Consider the following 23,688-nt stretch of genomic DNA (forward strand, 5'->3'; position numbering starts at 1 on the left):
GGCTAGTTTAAAATAAATTTAGGCATAGTTGGGTGGATGGGAAATGGGGGTAAGGTAGGGGAGTAGATAAGCCCGAGAACAGCTAGGGCAAACAGAGCTGGCACAGCCAGACCATGACATACACTAAAAGAAAAATTATCAGATATCCAGGTTTGTTTTAACCCAGTTAACTTGTTTTCCAATTCAGAAGCACTTCACTTAAAAAGTAAGGATTATTTGACTTGCTGGTGATTACAGCCTTCTAATAACAAAAGTTACAGAGTAATTACTGCTTAGCCAGGGTTTATTAGAGTATACTCAATTACTGTATCCTTTTTCAGCAGCTGGATTACATGAGTGTGATATTTTATATGTGCTACTTGTATTTACGGCTAAATGTAGGTTTATTAGGTTAGGTAGTGGCCAGGAGGGTCTATATTAGATGAACTAATGCTTAAAATGTCGAGTATGACATGCTCGATAGCTTTTAAGAGAACGTTCATCTAAGCAAAACCCCAGAATGTCGAAACAAGGAGTCTCAAAAAGTTATAGTTGGACAGCCGTCAGGAAGCCAACGGCTGATGGCTAAAATGTACTGTATATCATTACAACCTCCCCCCAAAAAACAACAAATTGACAAACAAAATAAAGTGGGGGGCTGTGCCCCCACCCCCCACTTAAATATGCCAACTATGAAATTGCACCACAGTGGAGGACTGTTATAACATTACACAGGGTGAATGGTGAAACCGCACCACAGTGGAGGACTGTAAGAATGGCTAGAGAGGGTGAACGTTTTGAGGTCAGCCGTTGGCTTCCTGATGGTTGGCCAAGTGTAACTTTTTGAAACTCCTTGTTTTGACATTCTGGGGTTTCACTTAGATGAACGTTTGCTTAAAAACTGTCGAGCATGTCATACTCGACATCTTAAGCATTTGTTCATCTAATAGACGCCCAGCCAGGAAAACCTGTTTGAGATCCCAACTCAGGCAATGTGCTCGCTAGATGCACTTTAAGCCTTTTAGAGATTTCTCCAGTTTAGTTAAAATAAAACTCCCTTAACAGCTGATCTTCATTATTTTCAGGTGGTTCTCCTCCTTGCTCAAGTATCTGTAAGTTCCTGGACATTTGTTTGTATGTGGCCACAATTAATGTGTTTCAGGGTAGCTTAAGTGATTCAGAGGTGACTAAAATAAAAATGTTGAAAACAATGACAGCATTAGAGAGACACCTCGAGAAAGATGATAAAGACCCATCAGAGCCAGCTTCATATAGGCCCATTTCAATTTTAAATAATGATTATAAAGTGTTTGTAAGAGCTAAAAGAATGGCAAAGGTATTACAAACATTGTTCTGTGGCAGGAGACAAACATTTTACAACATGAATAGAACAAACATTTTACAACATGAATAGAACAATGATGATCCAGAGGGAAGCAGAATGCAAGAAAATATTACTGTTGGTGAGTCTGGATATAGAAAAAAGCATTTGACAGAGTTGGCTGGGATTTTATAGCTAGAGCAATGGAAGCATTTTCTTTCTGTAATATAATGATAAGATTAATTAGGAGGGTATATGAGGGATCAGAGGCAAAAAAATAAAGTGGAAGGTTTCCTCTCTGATAAGTTGTGTCTGAACAGACGAATCAGGTATGGATGTCCTCTTACTCATTTGTTTGTGTTATATTTAGAGCCGCTGGCAAGGAAAACTACAGACTCATGGAAATTCAAGGATATAATTAGTATGGTAATCAAGAAAAGTTGGCTTTATTTGCAGATAATATTATTCTGTTCCCCGTAAAACCAAAAAAGGACATTTCAGTGTTGTGGAACATTGAAACAGTTTCAAGTCTTTTTGGGATATAAAATGAATGAAAACAAAACAAAGACTACAGCTGTAAACCATGTATCCATACATAAATTGTTTCAGCAATATCCATATTTATGGGGATATGATAAAAGGAAGTCTTTAAGAGTATGGGTTAAAAGCATTCTGTTATATCAGCTAAGGATATCTGGGAAGAGACTAAACAAAACACAATAAACTGAGAAATTGGAAACTGTTAATCTGATGTTGTCAGTCTTCACCCAATCCTCGACAGTGGATTTGGTTCCAAATCTCAGAACTGAGACGGCCATTTACTTTAGCTCGCGCTCTCCAAACTCTCGAGCTAGGCTCTACTCATAATGCTCCTCTCAGAAATTACCTCAGTCTCATTTGCTGCTTTGCAGAGCAGATGTGTTCATTCATTCTCTCGAGCCTTCACTTAGTTTTTGTATTTTCTAATTTTTACACTTCCTTCTTCCATAATTTCCTCTTTATAGTTCTTTGTACTTCTACCTGCTCCTCCCCTTCTTATTATAGCTAAATTTCTATTTCTCTTTCTTCTACCATTAGTAGACTTCCAGTACCATTGTTGCTACTCCCTTTACTCCCTTTAAATACCTGTAAAGGTATTCTTTCATACCATCGCTGGTATTTTTTCTCTCTATATATTTTCTATTTAAAAAAAAAATATTTCCTTATCTGTATTCCTTTAATCCTATTCTATAGCGTGACTGCCTCCCAGAGATTATGCCAGAATAACAAGAAATACTTTCTCCTTCTAAACCCTCTAAGGGCACCTCCAGATTTAAGAGGTGTAAAAAAATGTGAGGGTAAAATGCCCAACTCAGACAGGCATACCCTGTGTGTGTACTGCCTTGGAAAAATACACTTAAATGAAAACTGTGCGATTTGTCACTGGTTTTCAACCCGTACTTTAACTGAAAGAAAAAAATAAAATAATATTGAAAGGACTCTTTAAAACTGGATTTGACAAGGCCATTTCTGAGTCCAGGGCCGAAGCTAGAACTTTATCATCATCTTAATCACCTGCTTCAAAGAAAGGCCTTCCTCTGTTCCAAAGTCCTCGGAACTGTCAAGGAAAATAGCTAAATCTTCCTTGGTAATGAAGAGTTCATCAGCACCAGAAAATTTGACTGCATCTACTACTACTACTAAATTGGCTTCAGAGCTGACAGCTTTTTCTTGGGCACCTATTGATACATTGTTACCAAAGTAATTGGGGCTGCCTCCACTCCCAAGAACATCCTGTTCCCCATCTGTGGACCCATTTAAAGACACTGCTTTTGTCGAAGTGAGACCCCTTAAATCGCCTTCCACTGCATCTGTTCAATCTACTAAGAGTCTCTCAGAGGCAGATATCATGAGACTGATGGATCAGCTACTCGTGGTGAGGGGATTGTCTTCGGTTCCGAGCCACACCGGCACGGGAACCATTTGTCCTATGACACACCCATACCCTCCTCCTCCAACTCTTGCTGAGCCTTTGGCACCCTCGATCATGACTTTCCCAGGTCCAACTGTCTCAATTCCAAGAACCCCTTTGACAGCTTTCAGCACCAGAGACCTACTGGGGTCGAGACTCTCTGGTCAGGTCTGAGATGCATGGTACCTTTTCGGTTCCTTTGGAACCATCTATGTCTCTTGGTGCCTTGACCTTTGTAGCATTGACCCAGGCTGCCGCTCTGGAGGTGGTCTCTTTGATGTGGGGTGTGACCCCACTTCCAAAGGAGTCTGTTTTGGTTCTGGGCTCCCACTCCTCTATGGGGGGGGCAGTCTTCCAGATTATGGTGAAGGCATTGTCTGTTAGAGACTCACAGTCCTTGCCTTCCCTGTTGGGACAGATTTTGGTATTTCCTCGACCTGAGCTACTATCAGTCTCATCCCCAGGAGAGAGGGCACAAAAGTCTCAGATACCGCCTACCTTGGTATTCTCTTCTTCAGATACTTGGCTTTTAGCCAATAGCCCGCTATTTGCTGCTTGGCTTGTCGAGGTGGTGTCAAGCATATTTCAGGGCTTATGTACAATGAGACCCTTGTTGTTTTGAAGGTGTTTTTGGAGAATGTGATCTGCGATGCTGTTAACTACACTGAGCACTTCCCTGGATCATCCCCCTGAGGAAGTCCCTGCAAAAAGAAATTGCAAGAGGAAGCACTTGGACTGCCCAGAAAAGTCTCACTGAGGATATTGATTTTGATGAAGGGGAAGGTTCTCCTAGGTCACCCCTGATGCTGTTTCCTTTGGGGACATCCTAGAAATCCTGAAACAAAGGGGTAGCTGGTCCTCCTCCCAATCTTTCTTAGAGGAATCAGTATACCTGGAGGCTTTTCGTGCTCAACCCTCTATTTCTTGGATCACTCCACCCGCTGATGATCTCATTAAATTGATCACTCCGCAGGCATGGAAGATGCCCAAAGCCATAGAGCCAATCCCTAAGAGACCTGATCAAGTATCATCAGCCACTAAGGAGGACCCGCATTAGGCTAAAGGAATTCCTGTTGATGCCATGGTGGTAGTGGCAACCACCAGGTAGGAACTTGCTGAGGAAAGTCCTACTATCCATCCTCCTAACAAGGAGTCTAGGACTTTGGATAGATTCGGGAAGTGCATTTATACTTCAACAACCTTCGCTCTAAGGTCCTTAAATTATATGGTGCACTTTACAAGACTTCAGAGGGATCTGATCAAGGAGCTTTCAGATACCCTCGAAGGAGTAGTAGCTGAAGGAATATGAGATAAAGTTACTTCTCCGCTTGCAACCCTAGAAGCAATTTCTAACTCGTCCATGAGGCTCATTGCCTATGCAGCTGAAGGGATGACTAGGGCAGCAGGATCAGCCACAGTCATAAGAAGGCCTGCCTGGATGCGCTTATGTGACTTCGCAGCATTCATCAAAGCACCGTTTGATAGATCGTCCCTTTTTGGTCCCAGGGCAAAGGATACCCTGACCAAATGTGAAACGGATGGTAAGACCCTTTCTGCCATTGGCATATGTTTCTACACTCCTCAGAGACCGTACTCCAGGAACCAGAGGAGTGGGAGTCTATGGTTTCAAAAATCCAAAGGACCTTTCCAGGATTCACAAGGCAAGGGCTTATCCTGGGGCAGAGGGGGAAGCAATGGAAGATGCCACCCTAGAGGCAGAAATGGACCTCAAAATCAGGGATCCGGGGAGTCTTTTGGAGCTTCCTATCAGCACCCCTGATGAGGGTGCCCTATTGCCTGCCTCTGGAGGCAGTCGGGGGATGGCTTTCTCTGCACCAATATGCCTGGCAAATGTTAATGGACAAATGAGTGCAATGATTTATATCCATAGGTTACAAAATTCCCCTATCACAACCGCCAAAACCCCAGAAAATATTCCCAGACATGCCACCCAGTCTCAGGGAAGCAGCAGTTCTAGAAACTGAAAGACTGCTAAGCAAAAGAGTCATCCAAAAAGTCCCACCAAACCAGAAAGGATCCGGGTTTTACTCAAGATTATTTTTAGTGCCCAAGAAAACAGGGGACTGGAGGCCCATCTTGGATCTCAGCCAATTCAACAAGACAGTTCAACAAACCAAATTCCAGATGATCACAGTTCAGTCATTACTTCCATTCTTGGAAAAAGATGAGTGGATATGCTCTATCGACCTCCAATATGCTTATTACCACATAAAAATGGAAAAAAGCTCCAGGAGGTTTTTGCACTTCCAGCTGGGAGCCAGTCATTTCCAATTCAGAGCTCTGCCCTTTGGACTCACCACAGCCCCCAGGGTGTTTACCAAATGCATGGCAATGGTAGCAGCTCATCTAAGACTGCAAGGGTTTTGAGTATTTCCATATCTCGATGACTGGCTCCTCACACCTTCCACTAGGCATCAGATAGAATGGGCAAGAGATTACACTATACATCTCTGTACATCTCTAGGAATAACTATAAATTTCAAAAAGTCCACACTTCAACCCCCTCAACATCTCAATTTCATTGGAGCACACTTAGACACTGTCTCGGGAATTGCGTCTCTTCCTCCGGAAAGGTTAAAACATATAAGATCCCAGATCGGTCAATTACTACACAGCAACAAAGTCCCAGCAAAGTTATTTCCTCCAACATTAGGTTCCATGACAGCAGCAATCACCCTAGTTCCCTTGGTGAGGTACCACATGCGGATATTGCAATGGCTATTAGCATCCCAATGGTCTCTTATACACCAACCAATGTCTCAGACAATTCTGATTATCGATCAGTGCAAACATGACCTGATGTGGTGGCTACACTCAAACCAGATTCTCTTTGGGTGTCCTTTCATTCTCCCCCAGCCCCAAGCCATAGTGACCACAGATACTTCCCAGACAGGGTGGGGGGGGGGCATTATCTTGGAAGGACAGTCCAAGGCATGTGGTCCCACTTGAAGGCCAACTTGCACATCAATGTACTAGAGATGAGGGCAGTGCTGTTAGCTTTGCAAGCATTCTAGGATGTCCTCCCGCTAGGAACAGTAGTAATTCAGACAGACATGTCAGTAGTCTGGTAGTTAAACAAACAAGGGGGAACCAAATCTTACCCATTGTGTCAAGGAGCACTCAGAGTTTGGCAATGGGTGATTTCTTCCAACCCTTTCTCACAGCAACATGCATTCTGGGGAGCTCCAACATGATAGCAGACAAATTGAGCAGAACTATTCTCTTGCCTCATGAGTGGTCTCTCAATCCAGCAGTGGCGAACAACATGTTTCACCACTGGGGCCAACCTTGTTGTGATCTCTTTGCATCTCCTCTAAACAAGTTACTTTGCCCTAATCCCCCCTCAGGGGGAGTCACCCAGAGACGCTCTTCTCCAAGACTGCCCTCCCTGTCTGCTTTATGCCTTTCCCCTATTCCTCTCATTTCACCATTCCTAAAGAAAGCCAAAAGGACAGAAAACTCAATATACTCGCCATTGCCCCCTTCTGGCCTCAACAAGTTTGGTTTCCTTTCCTGTAGTCTCATTTAATTCAGAAACCATGGATTCAAGACCCAGTTCCAGATTGACTGTCTCACCCAGAGGGCATGGTGTATTCCAATCTCCAAAACCTCAAGCTCACTGCATGGCTTCTCATGTTCCCATGATTGCCAGGCATCCTTCTCTTTCCTCACCTGTTTGACAAATTATTATCGCTCATCACAAATTGTCTTCAAGGAAATTATACCAAAGCAAATGAGAGAAATTTACTAGATGGGCTTTAGACAATTAAATATTTCCTTATTCCAGTCCTATCCACAAAGTATTAGATTTTTTAGCATCACTGTACCAGTTGGGTTCCTCTGCTTCAACAATTAAAGTGCACCTAGCTGCAATTTCAAATTTTCATATAGAACTGGAGGGTGCCCTTCTAATGTCACACAAATTGTGTAAAGCATTCTTAAAAAGCATCTTGATGCTAAGACCTCCTTTTAAAGAACCTATTCCCCCTTGGGATCTAACTGTGGTTCTTCAAGCCCTGACCAGAAACCCCTTTGAACCATCAGCAACTTGTGACTTAAAACATCTGTCTTGGAAAACCTTATTTTTGGTGGCTATCATTTCTGCCAGAAGAGTTTCAGAACTTCAAGCCCTATCATGCAAACCTCCATACTTAATTTTTCATAAGAATAGAGTTTTGCTTCCAACTAATTTTTCCCTTCTGCCCAAGGTGGTATCCGAGACTAATATTAATCAGACACTACAATTACCAGTCTTTTTACCTCATTTTTCAAACAAGGGAGAATATGCTCTCCATTTACATGTGCACAGACAACTACATTTTGATCTTCACAGGACTAAAGTATTTAGAAAATCAAACCAACTTTTTGTGGCGTTTTCTTGTCTCTATCTAGGTAACCCAGTTTCTAAAGTTACCCTAATCAAATGGCTTAGAGACTGCATCACTTCCATCGTGTCATTCTAAAGGGCTCCAAGCCCATTCTACAAGAGCAGTAGCTACAGTGGATATGAAAAGTGTACACACCCCTGATAAAATGCCAGGTTTTTGTGATATAAAAAAATGAGACCACAATAAATAATTTCAAAACTTTTCCCACCTTTAATGTGACCTATAACCTGTACAATTCAATTGAAAAACAAACAAATCTGTTAGGGGAAAAATATAAAAAATAAAAAAATGTACAATAAGTTGGTTGCATAAAGTGTGCACATCCTTAAACTAATACTTTGTTGAAGCACCTTTTGATTTAATTACAACATTCAGTCTTCATGGGTACACACCTGCCATCAAATAAAAAGACTCTGATTAACCCCAAATAAAGTTCAGCTGTCTTAGTAGGATTTTCCTGACATTTACTCAGTTGCCTGCTACAGCAAAAGCCATGATTCTCAGAGAGCTTATAAAGCATCAAAGGGATCTCATTGTTGAAAGATATCAGTCAGGAGAAGGGTACAAAAAGTTTCCACAGCATTGGATATACCATGGAACACAGTGAAGACAGTCATCAAAAAGTGGAGAAAATATGGGACAACAGTGATGTTGCAAAAAACTGGACATCCTTTCAAAACTAATGAGAAGACAACATGAAAACTGGTCAGGGAGGCTGCCAAGAGACCTACAGAAACACTGAAGGAGCTGCAGGAATTTCTGGCAAGAACTGGTTGTGTACTACATGTGATAATTCCCGTGTTTTCCATATGTCTGGACTATGGGGTAGGGTAGCAAGACGGAAGCCTTTTCTTACACAGGAAAACATCCAGGCTTGGCTATAATTTGCAAAACAATACATCAAGTCTCCCAAAAGCATGTGGGAAAATGTGTTATGGTTTGATGAGACCAAGGTTGAACTTTTTGGCCACAATTCCAAAAGGTACGTTTGGCGCAAAAACAAAACTTAAAAAAATCAAAAGAATACCATCCCCACGGTGAAGCATGGCAGTGGCAGTATCATGCTTTGGGGTTGCTTTTCTTCAGCTGGAACTGGGGCTTTAGTCAAGGTGGAGGGAATTATGAACAGTTCCAAATACCAGTCATGTTTGGCCCAAAACCTTCAGGCGTCTCCTAGAAAGATGAAGATGAAGAGGAATTTCACCTTTCAACCACGACAATGACCCCAAACATACATCCAAATCAACAAAAGAATGGCTTCACCGGAAGAAAATTAATGTTTTGGAATGGCCCAGCCAGAACCAAGACCTAAATCCAGTAAAAAATCTGTGGGGTGTCCTGAAGAGGGTTGCGCACAAGAGATTCCCTTGCAATCTAACAGATTTGGAGCACTTTTGCAAGGAAGAGTAAATAAATATTGCCAAGTCAAGATATGCCATGCTGATAGACTCCTACCCAAGAAGACTTAATACTGTAATTAAATCAAAAAGTGCTTCAACAAAGTATTAGTTTAAGGTGTGCACACTCATGCAACCAGCTTATTGTACGTTTTTTATTTTTTATATTTTTTCCCCTAAAATATTTGTTTTTCAATTGAATTGTACAGGTTTTAGGTCACATTAAAGGTGGGAAAAGTTTTGAAATGATTTATTGTGGTCTTATTTTTTTTATACCACCTGGCGTTTTAACAGGGGTGTGTACACTTTTAATATTCACTGTATCTCTGCAATCTTTCATGCCAGAGCTTCTTTAGATGACATTTGTGCAGCAGTCACTTGGTCTTTTCATCATACCTTTATCACTCATTACAAATTGGATCAGGTCTCAAGGGAACGAGCATCCTTTGGCTCTATGGTGCTGAGGAATATTCTTCCATGAGACCTCCCGCGGCTAAAGTAGCTGGGGACACTGAAACACTGTCAAGGATTGAGTAAAGATTGACAACATCAGATAAAGAAGTTATGTCTTACCATAACATTCCATCTGTGTTGTCGATCTTCACCAATCCTTGACATCCCTACCCTCCATCCCCCTTCCTGAGACTCTTAGACTGAATTTAGCCCTTGACTACTTTCCGTGTAAGGACTCATATTTGGCCTCAGTTAACTTAACTATCATGTATCCATGACCTTTCATGTCTAACTGTCACTCTTTGGCAAACTCGATCTGAGGTAATTTCTGAGAGGAGCATTATGGGTAGAGCCTGGCTCGTGAGTTTGGAGAGCGCGAGCTAAAGTAAATGGCTGCCTTGGTTTTGAGATTTGGAACCAAACCCACTGTCAAGGATTGGTAAAGTTCGACAACACAGATGGAACGTTATGGTAAGACATAACTTCTTTTTTTTTGGATATAGATACATAACTTCTTTTTTATGGATATAGATATCAAGATACTAGCAGTTACAATGTTTTTAGCCCCTTTATTTATATACACAGGTCAGGCATATTTTATCAACCAGAAGAGAAGTTGTGAACAGTGATTAATAAAGAGTTGAAGGATTTTATATGGGAGGGCAAGAGTCAAGTGGGATAAACTGATCTTTCCAATAGAGTAAGGCGATTTAGGATAAACAGAGTTGAAGGGATATTTTAGAGCTACACAAGTAAGGCTCATATGCATTACACAGGCAGAAAGCTATACTTCAAAGTGAAATGAGATGATGATGTTGAAACATGGAGGAAATTCAAGACATATAGAGAAAGTGAGATTTTGTATGCAGATCCTTAAGGAGAATAACAGCAGCCATACAGAATTTTATATTCATAAAGTAGTGGAAAGTATTGTAAGAAATAAACTAGCACAAGAATGGAGAAAGGAGATTTTGCTGATGGGAAGGACTACAGTTAGGGGTACAGAGAATAGGCAAGAAAGGGCCTGAATTTACTGGACAAAAGTGACAAAGGAACTGAGGTATTGGGAATAAATAACTAGACAGGGAAGGTAACAGAATTATTAAATGCCAAGAAGATACAGTATTTGGATTGCAGGATAGAGATTACCTTCCTTTTCAGGAATTACTTTCAGAATATATGCAAAGAGAAAAAGGTAGAGGAATCTTAAGTGAAAGACCTGCTCTGGCTGAGTTTTTAATTAAATCTAGAACAGAAGCTGCTACTAAAAAAAGTTAATTAGTAGGGCATATAAAATACTGCAGAGTAACTATAGGAATCAATCACAGGAGGTTTGGAAAAGATTTGAAAGAGAGATTGGATAAGCAATTCACAAGGAAGCAATGAGAGGACATATGTACAGCTCCCAAATATACAACAAAGTCTGGAAGATTTAGTATTTTTGCTTCGAAGTGTTTGTATAAGTATTTTTATACCCCAAGCAGATTACAAAGAAATGTCCATCACATACATGGCAAATGTTGGAGGTGTGATGGTGAGGAAGGATGCAACTGGGACTATATGTTTAGAGATTGTTAAGAGTTGGCAGACTTTAAAAATTCTCTATAGGGCACTCTGTCAAATGAGTGCAACTAAGGTAATGATTTTTTTTTTAAGCTCGGATACAGGATCTGAATTGCCTAGACATAATAAGGCCTTTTTAAGTGTGATTCACATTTTCTAGTAATTGCTTTTTTGGAAGCCACCAGAATTAAAGTTTAAACCAACTGTACTTGAAGCAGTGAATATTGTAACAAAGATAAAATAACTGGAAGTGGGATCTTTAGAAAACGGAAGGAGCAAATTCCATACAAAAAATTTGAATTGTGAGAACAATACATAGAGAATAATGTTTTGGAGAAGTGAGATTAAATGGCAGGAAGGAATTGATCATTTTATGTAATGTTGGATTGATGATGATTGTATAAAATATGTGATGTATATTGTTTGTAACTGTGAGCATGTTAACAATGTTTTCTTTTATATAAATGTGTGTTTGCCTATGTCTTAAGTGATAATTTAATAAAGATGTTAAAAGAATGGATGGAGGGATAAGTAGAATTTGGTTTGTGGAATGGATGATGCGTGTGCATGTGTATGAAGAAAGGTGACAAGAGTATAGTATGTGAATGAGTTTTATTTTATGTTGGTGATGAACAAAAATTGGAATATGATGTAGGAGAGTATGTTTAGTAGTTGTAATTTTGGATAAGAAGAAGTTATAGCTTCATAGGAGATTACTAGGCTAATGGTCCTAGGGCCTTAACAAGCTTAGCCATATAATACCCTTGTTCCCTAGTTGACCATGGTTAGAAGGTCATTGTTAGCACAGTGAGTCAGTGATTAGCATCGACTGCCACTGTCCATGAATGACATAGGTACCACCCCCATGGTGAATTTATAGACTCCCATCCAGTTGTCAAGGTTGCACTTAAATAGGGTCATTGAGAAGGTCTGCTTCATGTGAAGTGGGAGTTTATTCCAGCGAAAAGAAACAAGTGGCCAGTAATATCTCACTTAACATCTTGTCTGAGTGACTATAGTATTTTTTAGTTTTGAGTGTTAAGGTGTACCTCTGTTAAGCGAGATACTACCTGTCAGTTGTTTGTTTTCATACCGTAGGGGTAAAACATTGGAGGGTTGGTTTAGTCATTATAAATGGAAAAATATTTCTTCAGATATTTTTAAACAAACAATTGTGAATGGGGGTTTTATGCAGGGTTGTCAAGCCTATGGTCATTGTTCTATGTGTAGCTATGTAAATAAGACACAACAATTTTCTAATACATCTAAGGTCTTTCAAAGTTTGGTTCACACAGTGGAAATTCTAGCTTGGCTAAAATTTTCTTTTAGTTTTACTGACTGTTTTTTCTGTGATCTTTTTAATCATTGTTAACGTTAGTTTTTTGGGAATTGTAGTTCCAAGTGGGTCATTTATCTTGTATTGTGTAATTGTTCAGCATTTTATATTGGGCAAACTTCTCGTCCTTTAAAAATGCATATATCAGAACATATGCGTGACATTAGGAATTGACGTATGTCCAATGCACTGTTCAGACATACCCAGAAACATCTTATTGCACATCTGGTTGGCACAATATATTGAACAAAAAAGAAAAGTCATGGATTATTACACTGGAGGAGCTTGTTTTCGCTGAGTTTAAATGAATATTTCTAATTAACCAATGAGAGCTTGATATGTGTTCCCTAGTGTATTTAAATCTGCACTTTTCATTGGGTCTGCAACACTGATATAGGCACCTTATGCTGAAACTCATCTGTTAATTGTGTAGGACCAGTGGGGTTTGATATGTATTTGTAAAACATAATATAATAATACATTTATTATTCTGATTTACTGACCATTGTGTGCTCGCTGTTTTTTGGAGGTGCATTTAAAGTTTTCCTTGCCATTACCATTTGCCATACCTGCGAGGAATTTGATAGAGTTTGGGATTTTAATTATCCCTCTATAAACTAAGAATCCTACACGACCACAAATTTGCAGGTGTAGAGATTCCTAGACTTTGTAAACACAAACAACCAGGAGCAGACAGTACATATGTCTACCAGAGGTGCAAACATATTGGATACTCACAAATATGTGAGAATGCTGCACCCTCCTACCATGTCATGTCCTCCCTGGTAAGGTCAGACCACAGAGCAATCTCCTTAGAAATAAAGATCAATTCTGTAATCCCCTGAAAACTCAGTCACAATTAATAACTACTCCAAGGCAAACTATATTTTATTAAATGATAACCTGTCAAAATTCCACACCCAGATAACGCAGCTGCCTAGGTGGAATTACACACACAAGCTCTGTAAAACCATGTCGGTGATTGCAGAGAGACTGCTCTGTCTACCAGAATTAAGCACAAAACTAATTTAAAAAACACCCTGTTGGAATCCAAAATTAAACAGGTTCAAAATTTAAGTTTTGACAATTCCACTAATGATGATCATGGTTCAAAACGTGACCCTTTGCCCAAAGCACCATCCTTTGTTACAACTTACTATGTTAACAGCAATGCTTGTTTTAACATCTTTTGTAAGAAATGGGCCATATTTAAGGGTGACATTAGCATCTTTAATAAGGTGGGGGACAAACCTATGATAACTTATAAAAAAGGAAAAAAATCTTAAGGCACTTCTTGAACAACATCAGCGTATGTTTCTTATAACAACAGGCATGTATAAGTGCCAGTCTTGCAGATATTGTCAATATGTCACTGAATCAAATAGATTTATAGTTAACAACCATCAGTATATTCTAAAATGTAGAGTTAACTGTAATTCTAGAATGATTGTTTATCTAGCTCAATGCCAGGCTTGTCCATCATTTTACATAGGAAAGACGGAGAGACGTCTCTGTGACTGTGTGTATGAACATGTTTATGCAATTAGGAAGAACAAATGTGAAAATGCTTTAGCAAAGCATATAATTTCTTACCCAGACCATAAGTTCAAGTTCTTGGCCATAGATCAGATTACTGAGGACTTTAGGGGTGGTCCAACCCCCCTGAAGTTAGAGGAACTTGAACTGTTATGGCAGGTAAGACTAAATGCTTATAATGCCCCTGGTTTAAATGAATGTTGTTCTATTTCTAGTGTATTAAAGCTTAAAGGTTTATTGCGGTAGTTTAATATATTGTTTTAGACTTAGATTTTTCATTTATAAATTTTTCATTTATAAATGTTTTTATGTTCCTATTTTTTCATCAGGAAGGTTAAACTAATTGTTTGTTAAAAAAACACATGTAGTAGCTGAAGGTGGTTTTATTGTTGAGCATGTTGCTTTAAATTCGTTTTCTTGTATGATTTTAATTGTTTAAATTTACACAATTAATATGTTAATTAGATTTAGTATTTAAACTAGCTGAAATTAGAACTCGGTTTGGTCTGATGAAGTTTGGGTATTTTGTCAAACAAAAAGCGCTTAACTATCATTATTAACTATTATTATTAAATCTGGATTTTTATCAGCTATTTGGATTTTTACTTTTTCATCTGTCGACTGTTGTCCTGCCTACTTCTGGTTCACTGTTGGATTATTATTTTGTAGCATGTATTTTATAGTTGTATTTTACAATTCAATTTTTATTAAGTGAACTAAGTGCATAACATAATTTAGGAAGTGAACTTCACACCCTTCACACTGCAAAGTTTCTTCTTGGTTTTTTCTTCTATGTGTCATCCTAACATCACTGCACCTTCATGCAATTCGTCTGTTTAGTATCCAGCTGCTGTCATGGATGTATTAACATTGAGGTGCTGCTCTCTAGGATTGTCCCATATTTCTTTGACAGCTGAATTTTATTCAGGATATGGTTGTTTGGATGCTGCTTTGCTAGACTCTGAGGTTTCATCATTACAATATAACCTATGAACTCCATATATGTCTGGTGAAGGTGATGAGGCCTACATTTATGGCTGCCATGGTAGTTATGTTTTCTGTTTGTGCTGAAGGTGAGCATTTTCTTGTGTTTAGTGAGCTTCTAAGGGTTGGACAGTGATGACCAAATGTGAACATAGTCGTGTAGGATATTTCATGTTAGGAAAAATAGGTTGATAGAGGTTTACCTTAGTTTAGCCAAATATTTCTAATGAGTTATTGCACAAAAAGCAGTGGAATGCCATCTTTAGAAGGTATGGAAGAATAACAATGGTCATGAGTGAGGTTGAAACGGATGTGTCAGGGAACACAATGTTGCAAGTTAGTAACAGTGATGTCTGAAATTCACCTGGAGAACTTCCATGTGCCATTCTAACTGCTTGAGTAACAAAAGCTTGCCATCCAGGAAGCTGGGGGCATACAAAATTCTGGTAACAAAACAGCAAAGTGAAGTAGTGACATGTACTAGGGCAGAGCGTAATCAGCATACATGGGACAAAGAAATGAAGAGCCTTGAGTAGGAGAAGAGACATAATGACTGAGGCTGTATAGTCTTAAAAAAAGTTATATCATATTGATGCATTATATTGTTTAGTAGCAGCTGGGAATTTTGGGGTCTAAAGGGAACATGGGTGGCTGTTGGAGTGGAAACAGGCCAAGACATGCTCAAAAAGTAGTATTTCATGGAGAGAGTGGTACATCTAAAGTGTGTATTATCCAAAGTACCACATCAGTCAGTAAAGAGTTTCAAGGATGTGTAGGACAGACCAATATAAAAGAGTCAAAAGGAGGGGGGTGTAACTAATGAAGTTTCTGCATTTCCTGAGCAGACTTACCAGATAATAAACATTTGCCAGTCAGCATCTAAGTTTCCAAAAAGAAAAGCACACAGAATCTATATCAGCCTTGAACATATTTCTACTGCAGACTTATGTTGTTGAATATGATGAAAAAATAGTGCATTATCAGCCTGAATGTGTCCTTTCTCTGTGTGCTCCATATAAAGATAAAATTATTTATTAACAGAGTTTTAGATTCAAAACAGCAGCTTTATTTCTTCAACAGCAGACCTTAGAAACTGATTACTTGATCATCTTACCCAAGTTTGCTGTGACGCAGCTGACCAGAATCAGACATGCTATCAAATTCGTCATTCTTCTAATTCAGTAGATGTGCTATCAAAATAAAAATTTAAATAAATCAAAATCTGTACGTTTTATGAGAAGCAAGCTACCTTATGAGCAACTTGCACATGAATACTAGTAACAGACAACAAGAAAAAAGATCTTAAAATGAAAATTTTCTTAAATTATCCATCTGTATCCGTAGTTTTTCACATCAAGTCAAGGAATGAGCAAATATGGATCATTTGGGCCTCCCACCTTAAATCAAGGTCTAAATAAAACAAGTTTTGTCTCTCACATAATGTTTAAGAACTCTGGAATACAAGCAACAGTCGGGCATTCAAACTGAAGCATATTACAAAGTCACTCCCATGTACTGAATACAAAAAAATCTGACTGATGTGTAAAAATATAACCAGAAAAGGTGCAGACTCCATGCAACTCTGTCATTTTAAAACAACACACTACTACTTCTAGTTAGAGGAATTTTTAAATTATCTTCACACATTTTTAAATTTTGAATATGTCAGAAATAGATGTGGCATATCTTCACTTTAATAATTTGTGAGGACACTGCAGGACAGTGATAAATTCCTCTAACAAACAAACAAACAAAAATATTGAAGAGGATGTAGGATGCAGGAATCTAGATTCAAGCAGATGTCCCATCAAGAAAGAAATGTTGCACACTAAATGGCTGGTGAACAGATAAGATTCCAGTATGTGTTACCAGTATGGGTTTATTTATTTTTTATTTATCTTTTTTTCTAACCAGGTTAATCCCACTAGTATAGTGTCCTCTCTTCAGGGGTGACCTGAGGTGATATACTACTGGGGATAAATTTGGCAAAGGCATCTGGAAACTTTCCCTAGTCATTGATTGCATTGTTCCCCCATTCCTAACACAGTGACAGCTGGGAGAAGTGCAGAACATAGTATGGCGGGAATATGCAATGTATGTACAGAACAGAATGCAGAAAGTGGAGTTGCAGGTGGGATGATGGATTCAGAAATCTTGTTTCAATAAAATGTATTTGTTGATAGTGAATCAGAGAATGTTGATATGCAGGAATAAGGGATAGAGATTACAGCTCTCCAGTCAGAAGGGTTGTATGACAGAATACTGCAGAAGGAACTAGAGGCTAGACATGATGTTTCCTGTGGCGATGCTGTGGACAAAATACACAGAGATGGAAGGGGAGAAGTAAGTACTGTTGCTGGAACATATAGAGAAGAGAATATTGTACTGCAGAAGAGGAAAATATGTGATTGTGGTAGCAAAAGTTATGGAAAAGAAGAGAAATACAAGTCTGAGTGAGCTGAAAAAATGTATGGTAGGAATTCAGGCTGAATCAACACAGGCAATGGGCAGGTATGATTCTTGGAACCATGTAATTGCCTCTTTATGAGTAAAGGAAGCAGATATCAGATCATTTATTTTTATTAGACAAATAATCTGTGACATTATGTTTGCAAATGTTTAAGGGCTGGAAATGTTTATAAAGGAAGGGAGAGTAAATAAAATATCCATGGAATAAATATGTATATACAGCACAAAACTGAATTCTAAAAAAAAGTGACTGTGCAGTTCAGAACTGACACAGAAAAAGCACCACTAGGAAATCATTTAAAAAAAAGTTTGTCAAAGTTTGGAAGATGTAAAGAAAATTAAAGGCAATGGGGTTTATGTACTGCAGATGAGAATGTTTTGATGCATTTACTAAATGTTATGAGAGTAATTCACAGATATTTGGGACAACCCTTTTTGTGCATGTGTGTGTGGAGCAGAGGGTCATGTAATTTACCAGTGCAATAAGAGGAAATGCATGCACTTTGGGGAGAAAAGCCACACAATGAATGATTTTATTGCAAAATGTTTTCAGCTGTCCAGTCCCTCGGTGTTGTGTTCTCAAATAATTGAGAGGCTGCTGTTACCCTGAAATGTATACCTTTCCTCCATACATCAAAATCATGGCTTGCCCTTGATTAGCTACACAAGCAGGATTGCCCAACCAGTAGAGTGGCTGCAAATAAAAAAATCAGTCAGTTACAGAGAGGCTGTTTTTTACCCTGAACTGCATACCTTTCCTCTGCACATCAAAATATTGGCTTGTCCCCGAATAGCTACAAAAGCAGGACTATCCAACCAATAGAGTGGCTACAAGTAAAATGAGCAGCCAATGTATGTCTAAGATAAGATGCTACTATTATTTCTTTGTTCCAACATAGATACAGCTGCTTGCTCCCCCATACCCCTTATTATTATTTAACCACCTCTCTATTTGTCAATTTAGTTATATGATCCAGACTTGCTGCTAAGTCTCTTAACACTGCCTAGCTCCCTGACATATACCCTAATACTGTCACAGTGTAATTGTTAAGTTAGAATAGCTATTGTAATGGTCTTCAGAGTTTACACAGTGACTGATAACTTTTTAAACTTACCTACACTATGGCCCAGCTTTACCTGCTCCGTTCACCCTCATTATGCTCAGGTTCCCTACGATCCCCATACCCTACCCCCAGTCCCCATCCACCCCCACTAACGTTACATTTATTTTAATCAAACCATTCCCACAAAGCATGTGCAACCTATCAACTCACCCCTTCCTGATAATCCAGGCAAAGAACACTACCCAAATAATTTTTACCAAAAAATGACTTTACCACAATCTAATCCAATACTCTCTCAAATTCCCAAGCAGCAAACTATTTTATTATAGCCTAATTACAGCATAATTAATTTCAATCTAAAATTAGTATATAGCAATAATGCTATACCTATATATTTCCACAGCCATAATTCTCTCACTAACAGCCCACCTAACCTCTTACCATACCCACTTAAACCTTCAGCTATCCCACCATGTAAATCTATACCCATGGCCACATGAAATGAAATACACACATTTCTAGATATCTTAAGCCATCTACAACTCCACACTCTTTGATCAGTTAACCTACCCAATACCACCATGTCAGCTATCACCACATATCTCCCTCAGGTATGATAAATTTATAACCAAATTCCTTAACACTCTTGTAAATATAGCATCCCAACTTGCAGTTATTGGAGATGTCCGCCTAAACCCAGTCCCCTTAATCTCCACACCACAAACTATAAACATAGCCTCTCCCTGCCTGAGTACCTTAACCTGTCTCAGAGTACCTTAAACCAAGTTAGAAAATGTTCAGCTCTCGCACTGCTAAGTATCAACATCAGAAGCATACTTAATACAATTCAAGATGTCACTCTACCCTCTCACTATACTCAGCAGATATAGCACTACTAACAGAAACACAATTGAAGCCATATATTGAAGATAATGAAATTATCCTTCCAGGCTACAGTATTCTCAGAGCAGATAGACCAAAAGAGGTGGAGGTCTAGCCATTCTATCTAAAAGTAACCTCATATTGCAACCATTAGAGCTAACTATTCCAGTTTTTCATAACGCTGAAATACTCTACTCGAAACTGAAAATTAATTCCAATTAACACTCACTCATCATAGGGACTTGTATCCTACCTGGTAATAATCTGGACACTATAGAGCAAATCCTAAAATGGACCTCAAAAACAATATGCCAGGAAACAATTATTATGCGCAACTTCAATGCAGACTGCTTCACAATCACATCTCACGATCCCACTAACCATATCAACCCCCACGGCTTTACCCAAATCATTCAAAGTTCAGCTAGAATAGATAAAAGTTCAAATAGACAGTCCATCATAGACTGGATTCTAACTAATAAAACCTCATACTCCCAATTCTCTCGCTGTCTCTGTGACAGTCTAAGTGATCACATATCAACCTACTTACTTAGGCAATACAGATATCCTCATAAACACTCCACTTACTGCCATATTAGAAATAACAAAAATTTAAAACCCAAACCTTTTCAACTGTACTCAAGCACTGCGATTGGACTTCTTTAAAAGACTTGCCTCTAGATTCAGCCATTGAATATTTCAATTACACCTTTCTCAGTATACTGGATAAATTAGCACCCCTAGGACAATTCGGACAAAGTCAGACCATGCCCCTGGTTTACAAACAAATCCAAACTCTACTCAAACTGAAAGACAAGGCCTGGGAAACATGGTACAAAAATGGGTCTGTATTATAAAACCAAAATTACTTTACCGTTAACGCCCACATAAGCAAAAATGCCGGTAATCAAACTTGCTATTGTGGGGGGCTGTGCCCCCTACACCCCCGCTAACTATATATTCCAACTCTGAGGTTGCACTACAGTGAGGAAAGGGCAAATATCTCAGTCCTCACTGTAACACGACCCCACAATCACAGTTTCGTTTCCCAGCATTTTCGCTCATGTGAGCGTCCGCGCTAAAGTCTTTTCGTGCATCTAATATAGACCCACAAAAATAATAATCAAACTAATCGACTAGCATTCCTAGAACTCAGAAACAAAGCCAAAAAAGCAAACAAAACATGACAAAATGAACCACTACATCAATAGCCAAATGAGCATAAAAATAACCCACAAAAATTCTGGTCAGCTGTATAAACAATCCTACATCCTGGTCAAGCAGCCACCCCACATCCCTCTTCCTTAAATAATCTACTTACTATGGCAGAACAATTTAACATATTTCACTAAAAGCATACTATCACTCTCCAAAAATAACTGCCCCTCCCCAACAACAGTCATGATAGCAAACAACAACAAAAATACCTTTTGCTTCTGGCCAGTTCAAACAAGTACCAAAAAAAACTTCTCAGAAAACTTAAACCAACAACTATGGCAACTGATAACCTCCCAATTGAATTTCTAAAGCTAAGCTGCTGATGCTATTGCTTATCCAGTCTCACTCAATTCTTATTAATCATTCTATCACTGAACAGCATACCTGATCTCTCTGGAAAATTTCATACATAATTCCACTACATAAAGGTGGTAATTCTATAGAGCTTTCAAATTATAGGCCTGTTGCCATTTTATACCCTCTATCCAAAATTCTGGAAGTGTATACATTCCCAGCTTCTGGAGTACCTCTTCACTAATAACCTATTAGCTACATCACAACATGGATTTAGATCAAATCATAGCATGACAACTGCCCTTCTGAGATTCACTAACACTGTTAGCCAATATAGAAATGAGGGTAAAATAATGTCAACAATCTTTCTGGATCTGTCAAAATCTTTCTACACTGTCTCCCACCACAAATTACTAGCAGTATTCTCTAACCTAAATCTTAGTCAGTCTGCTTTCACATTGTTCAGACGCTATCTAACAGGATGCCAACAGACTATAAAGTGGGAAAAAGACCTCTCCAGTCTACTTCCTGTCACATTGGGGTTACCCCAGGGGTCTATTGTTGGCCAGCTTTTCTTTATTGCCTTTACAATAACCTTAACACAGCTACTTCTAATGCCTCCTTAGTCCAATATGCTGGCAATTCTATGCTTATATGTGCTGCCCTCTCCATACAAGAACTCCAAAATATGATTGCTTCTTTGAAATTGAGTCCTGGCTTTCTGAATCTCAACTTATACTCAACCTTAATAAAACTAAGCTTATGATTTTCTATCCCACTAGGGCTAACAATGCCCCTTCTTCATTAAAGCTGTAGATAAAACATTTATTACACCAGTATCCTGTACAAAACTCTTAGGTGTCATGATTGATAACAACTTAAAATTTGATGTACACTTATCACAAACTATAAAGAAAATTAACAAGAAGCTAGGTATACTTTATATAAACAATTTCTAACAACACTAGGCTACCCATAGCAATAATACACCTTCTCTCTATTCTCCACTGTTTCACCCATACCCACTAACCCGAAGAATAAAGAACTAGGTAAACTGGAAGCTCGTTATAATAAAATAGCAAAATTTGCTATAGACTCCCCATATCGATCACACAATTGTCTAGCCCGCAAAAAACTTCCCTGGTTGGAACTCCCACATCTCTTATAATCAGCTGTTAACTTCTCCTAAACTGCTCTACCAGTCAGAAAAAAAAACAGTTTTCAAAAACATAATTGAATCTTATTCCAACAACCAAGTATTATGGTCCACTAATAAATCTCTATGAAAAGTAATCAAACCTAAGAATACTGCTGGTGGCTCTGTGTTTTCCAGTTACATAGCCAAAACCTGGAACTCACTCCCTCTAGCTATGAGATCCACTCCTAACACTGCTCTTTTGTAAAAGTTTCTTAAAGCCCACTTAACTAAAATATGGATCTGCTCTTGTAACACTCCAGTTTAGAATACTCCCTCTGCAACAGACGTTACTATCCCATATAATCCACTTCTGTATAACTAACCCCTAACTCCAGCATACTATCTTAAACTACAGGTCACCTTACTTACTCTTTTAATACTTTACCTCTATATCACCTCCTATCTTTGGAAATCAGAAACTGGAATTTCACTTTTAATGATTTCATATAAATTATACTGGCTATCATTTCTAGAGCTCACATATGTTCTGTAGCAGGAAATCACTGTATGCAAGGATTCATAAATGAATTGAGAGCTACTGCTTTGTACTTATGATGACTGTAGGGAACAATATTGCAACCTACGTGTTATATGCATTATGTGTATACCTCTGTCTTGTCAAGTCTTGCAACCTTCTTACCCTAAGTATTGAATCTACATATGTAACTGTAACCATTTATTTTGTTGATTTTCATTAGCCTGGTGTTTGTATGTGGAGCTTTTCTACCAGGACTACCTCTGAAATGGGTCCCACCCAGCCATTTTGGATTAATTGCAGAGAAAAGAGAGAAATGAGAATGTTAATGTACAACAAAATGAAAATGAATGTGAAAATGCTACAGAAAGTAAAGTTTTATAAAAGACAGAGTAAACAACCGAGAAAAGAAAAAAGCAAGAGGGTTTAATGTGGAGGTTTAAAAAAACAGATATGGAAAACTGAGAAGTGAGGCTAGTGAAGAAGAAAACAATGCCAGACAAAGGAGAAATAGTATTGTAAAATGTGTGAAAGAGAAAAAGAAATTTAAAAGATACAGTGTTAAAAAATGAAGGAAAAAGGGAACTGTTAATTTCAAAGTAAATAGTATGTTGAATGTTGTGAGAAAAATCATGATTTATCAGTGAAGTAAGGGGTTGCAAGTGGATATTGTATGTCTACTGGATGTTTTTTATGTACAGATATGAAGAAACAGATTATAAGGACAATATGTGGAAATTGGGAGTAGAACAATGTACAAGAATAGTAATTATCAGTAAACTAGAACATATAATAGTAACTGGTCATATAACAGCAAACGTAGGGAGAGTATTCTTACTTGATGTGAAATGTAAAGGAGGAATTAGAAGAATATTTATATTGCAAGCATATACTGACATAAAGGAAAGAGAAGACTTACTCATACAAATTAAATGTTATGTTATAGTTAATATGAGTATTACTATGATAGGAAATTTCAGTTGTGATATCTGGAAAGACAGCTGTTGGACTTCAAGAGATACAAAGAAATAGCAATAATAAAGATGGGAGAAATAAAAATAGAGAAGAACAGACCATTTACAAAAAAATAGTAAGATAAGAACAAAAAATATTTTATGTTTTCAGATTTTTTGGAAAAAAATGAAAGGGGGAAACAAAT

At 38.4% G+C, this 23,688-nt stretch overlaps 1 protein-coding gene across 1 annotated transcript in view; it reads right to left on the reverse strand.

The window, feature by feature from the left end:
• LOC122805778 overlaps nucleotides 1–23,688 on the reverse strand; it is a 335,686-nt gene that overhangs the window by 243,495 nt on the left and 68,503 nt on the right. Inside the window, exon 2 of the mRNA XM_044076044.1 lies at nucleotides 16,044–16,119. Coding sequence (XP_043931979.1) covers nucleotides 16,044–16,098 — 55 coding nt within the window. The 5' untranslated portion in view covers nucleotides 16,099–16,119. The remainder of the gene's footprint in view (nucleotides 1–16,043; nucleotides 16,120–23,688) is intronic.

The sequence above is a fragment of the Protopterus annectens genome, chromosome 7.part0 (genome assembly GCF_019279795.1).
Source record: "Protopterus annectens isolate FY-2018-M chromosome 7.part0, PAN1.0, whole genome shotgun sequence".
Classification (NCBI taxonomy): Eukaryota; Metazoa; Chordata; order Ceratodontiformes; family Protopteridae; genus Protopterus; species Protopterus annectens.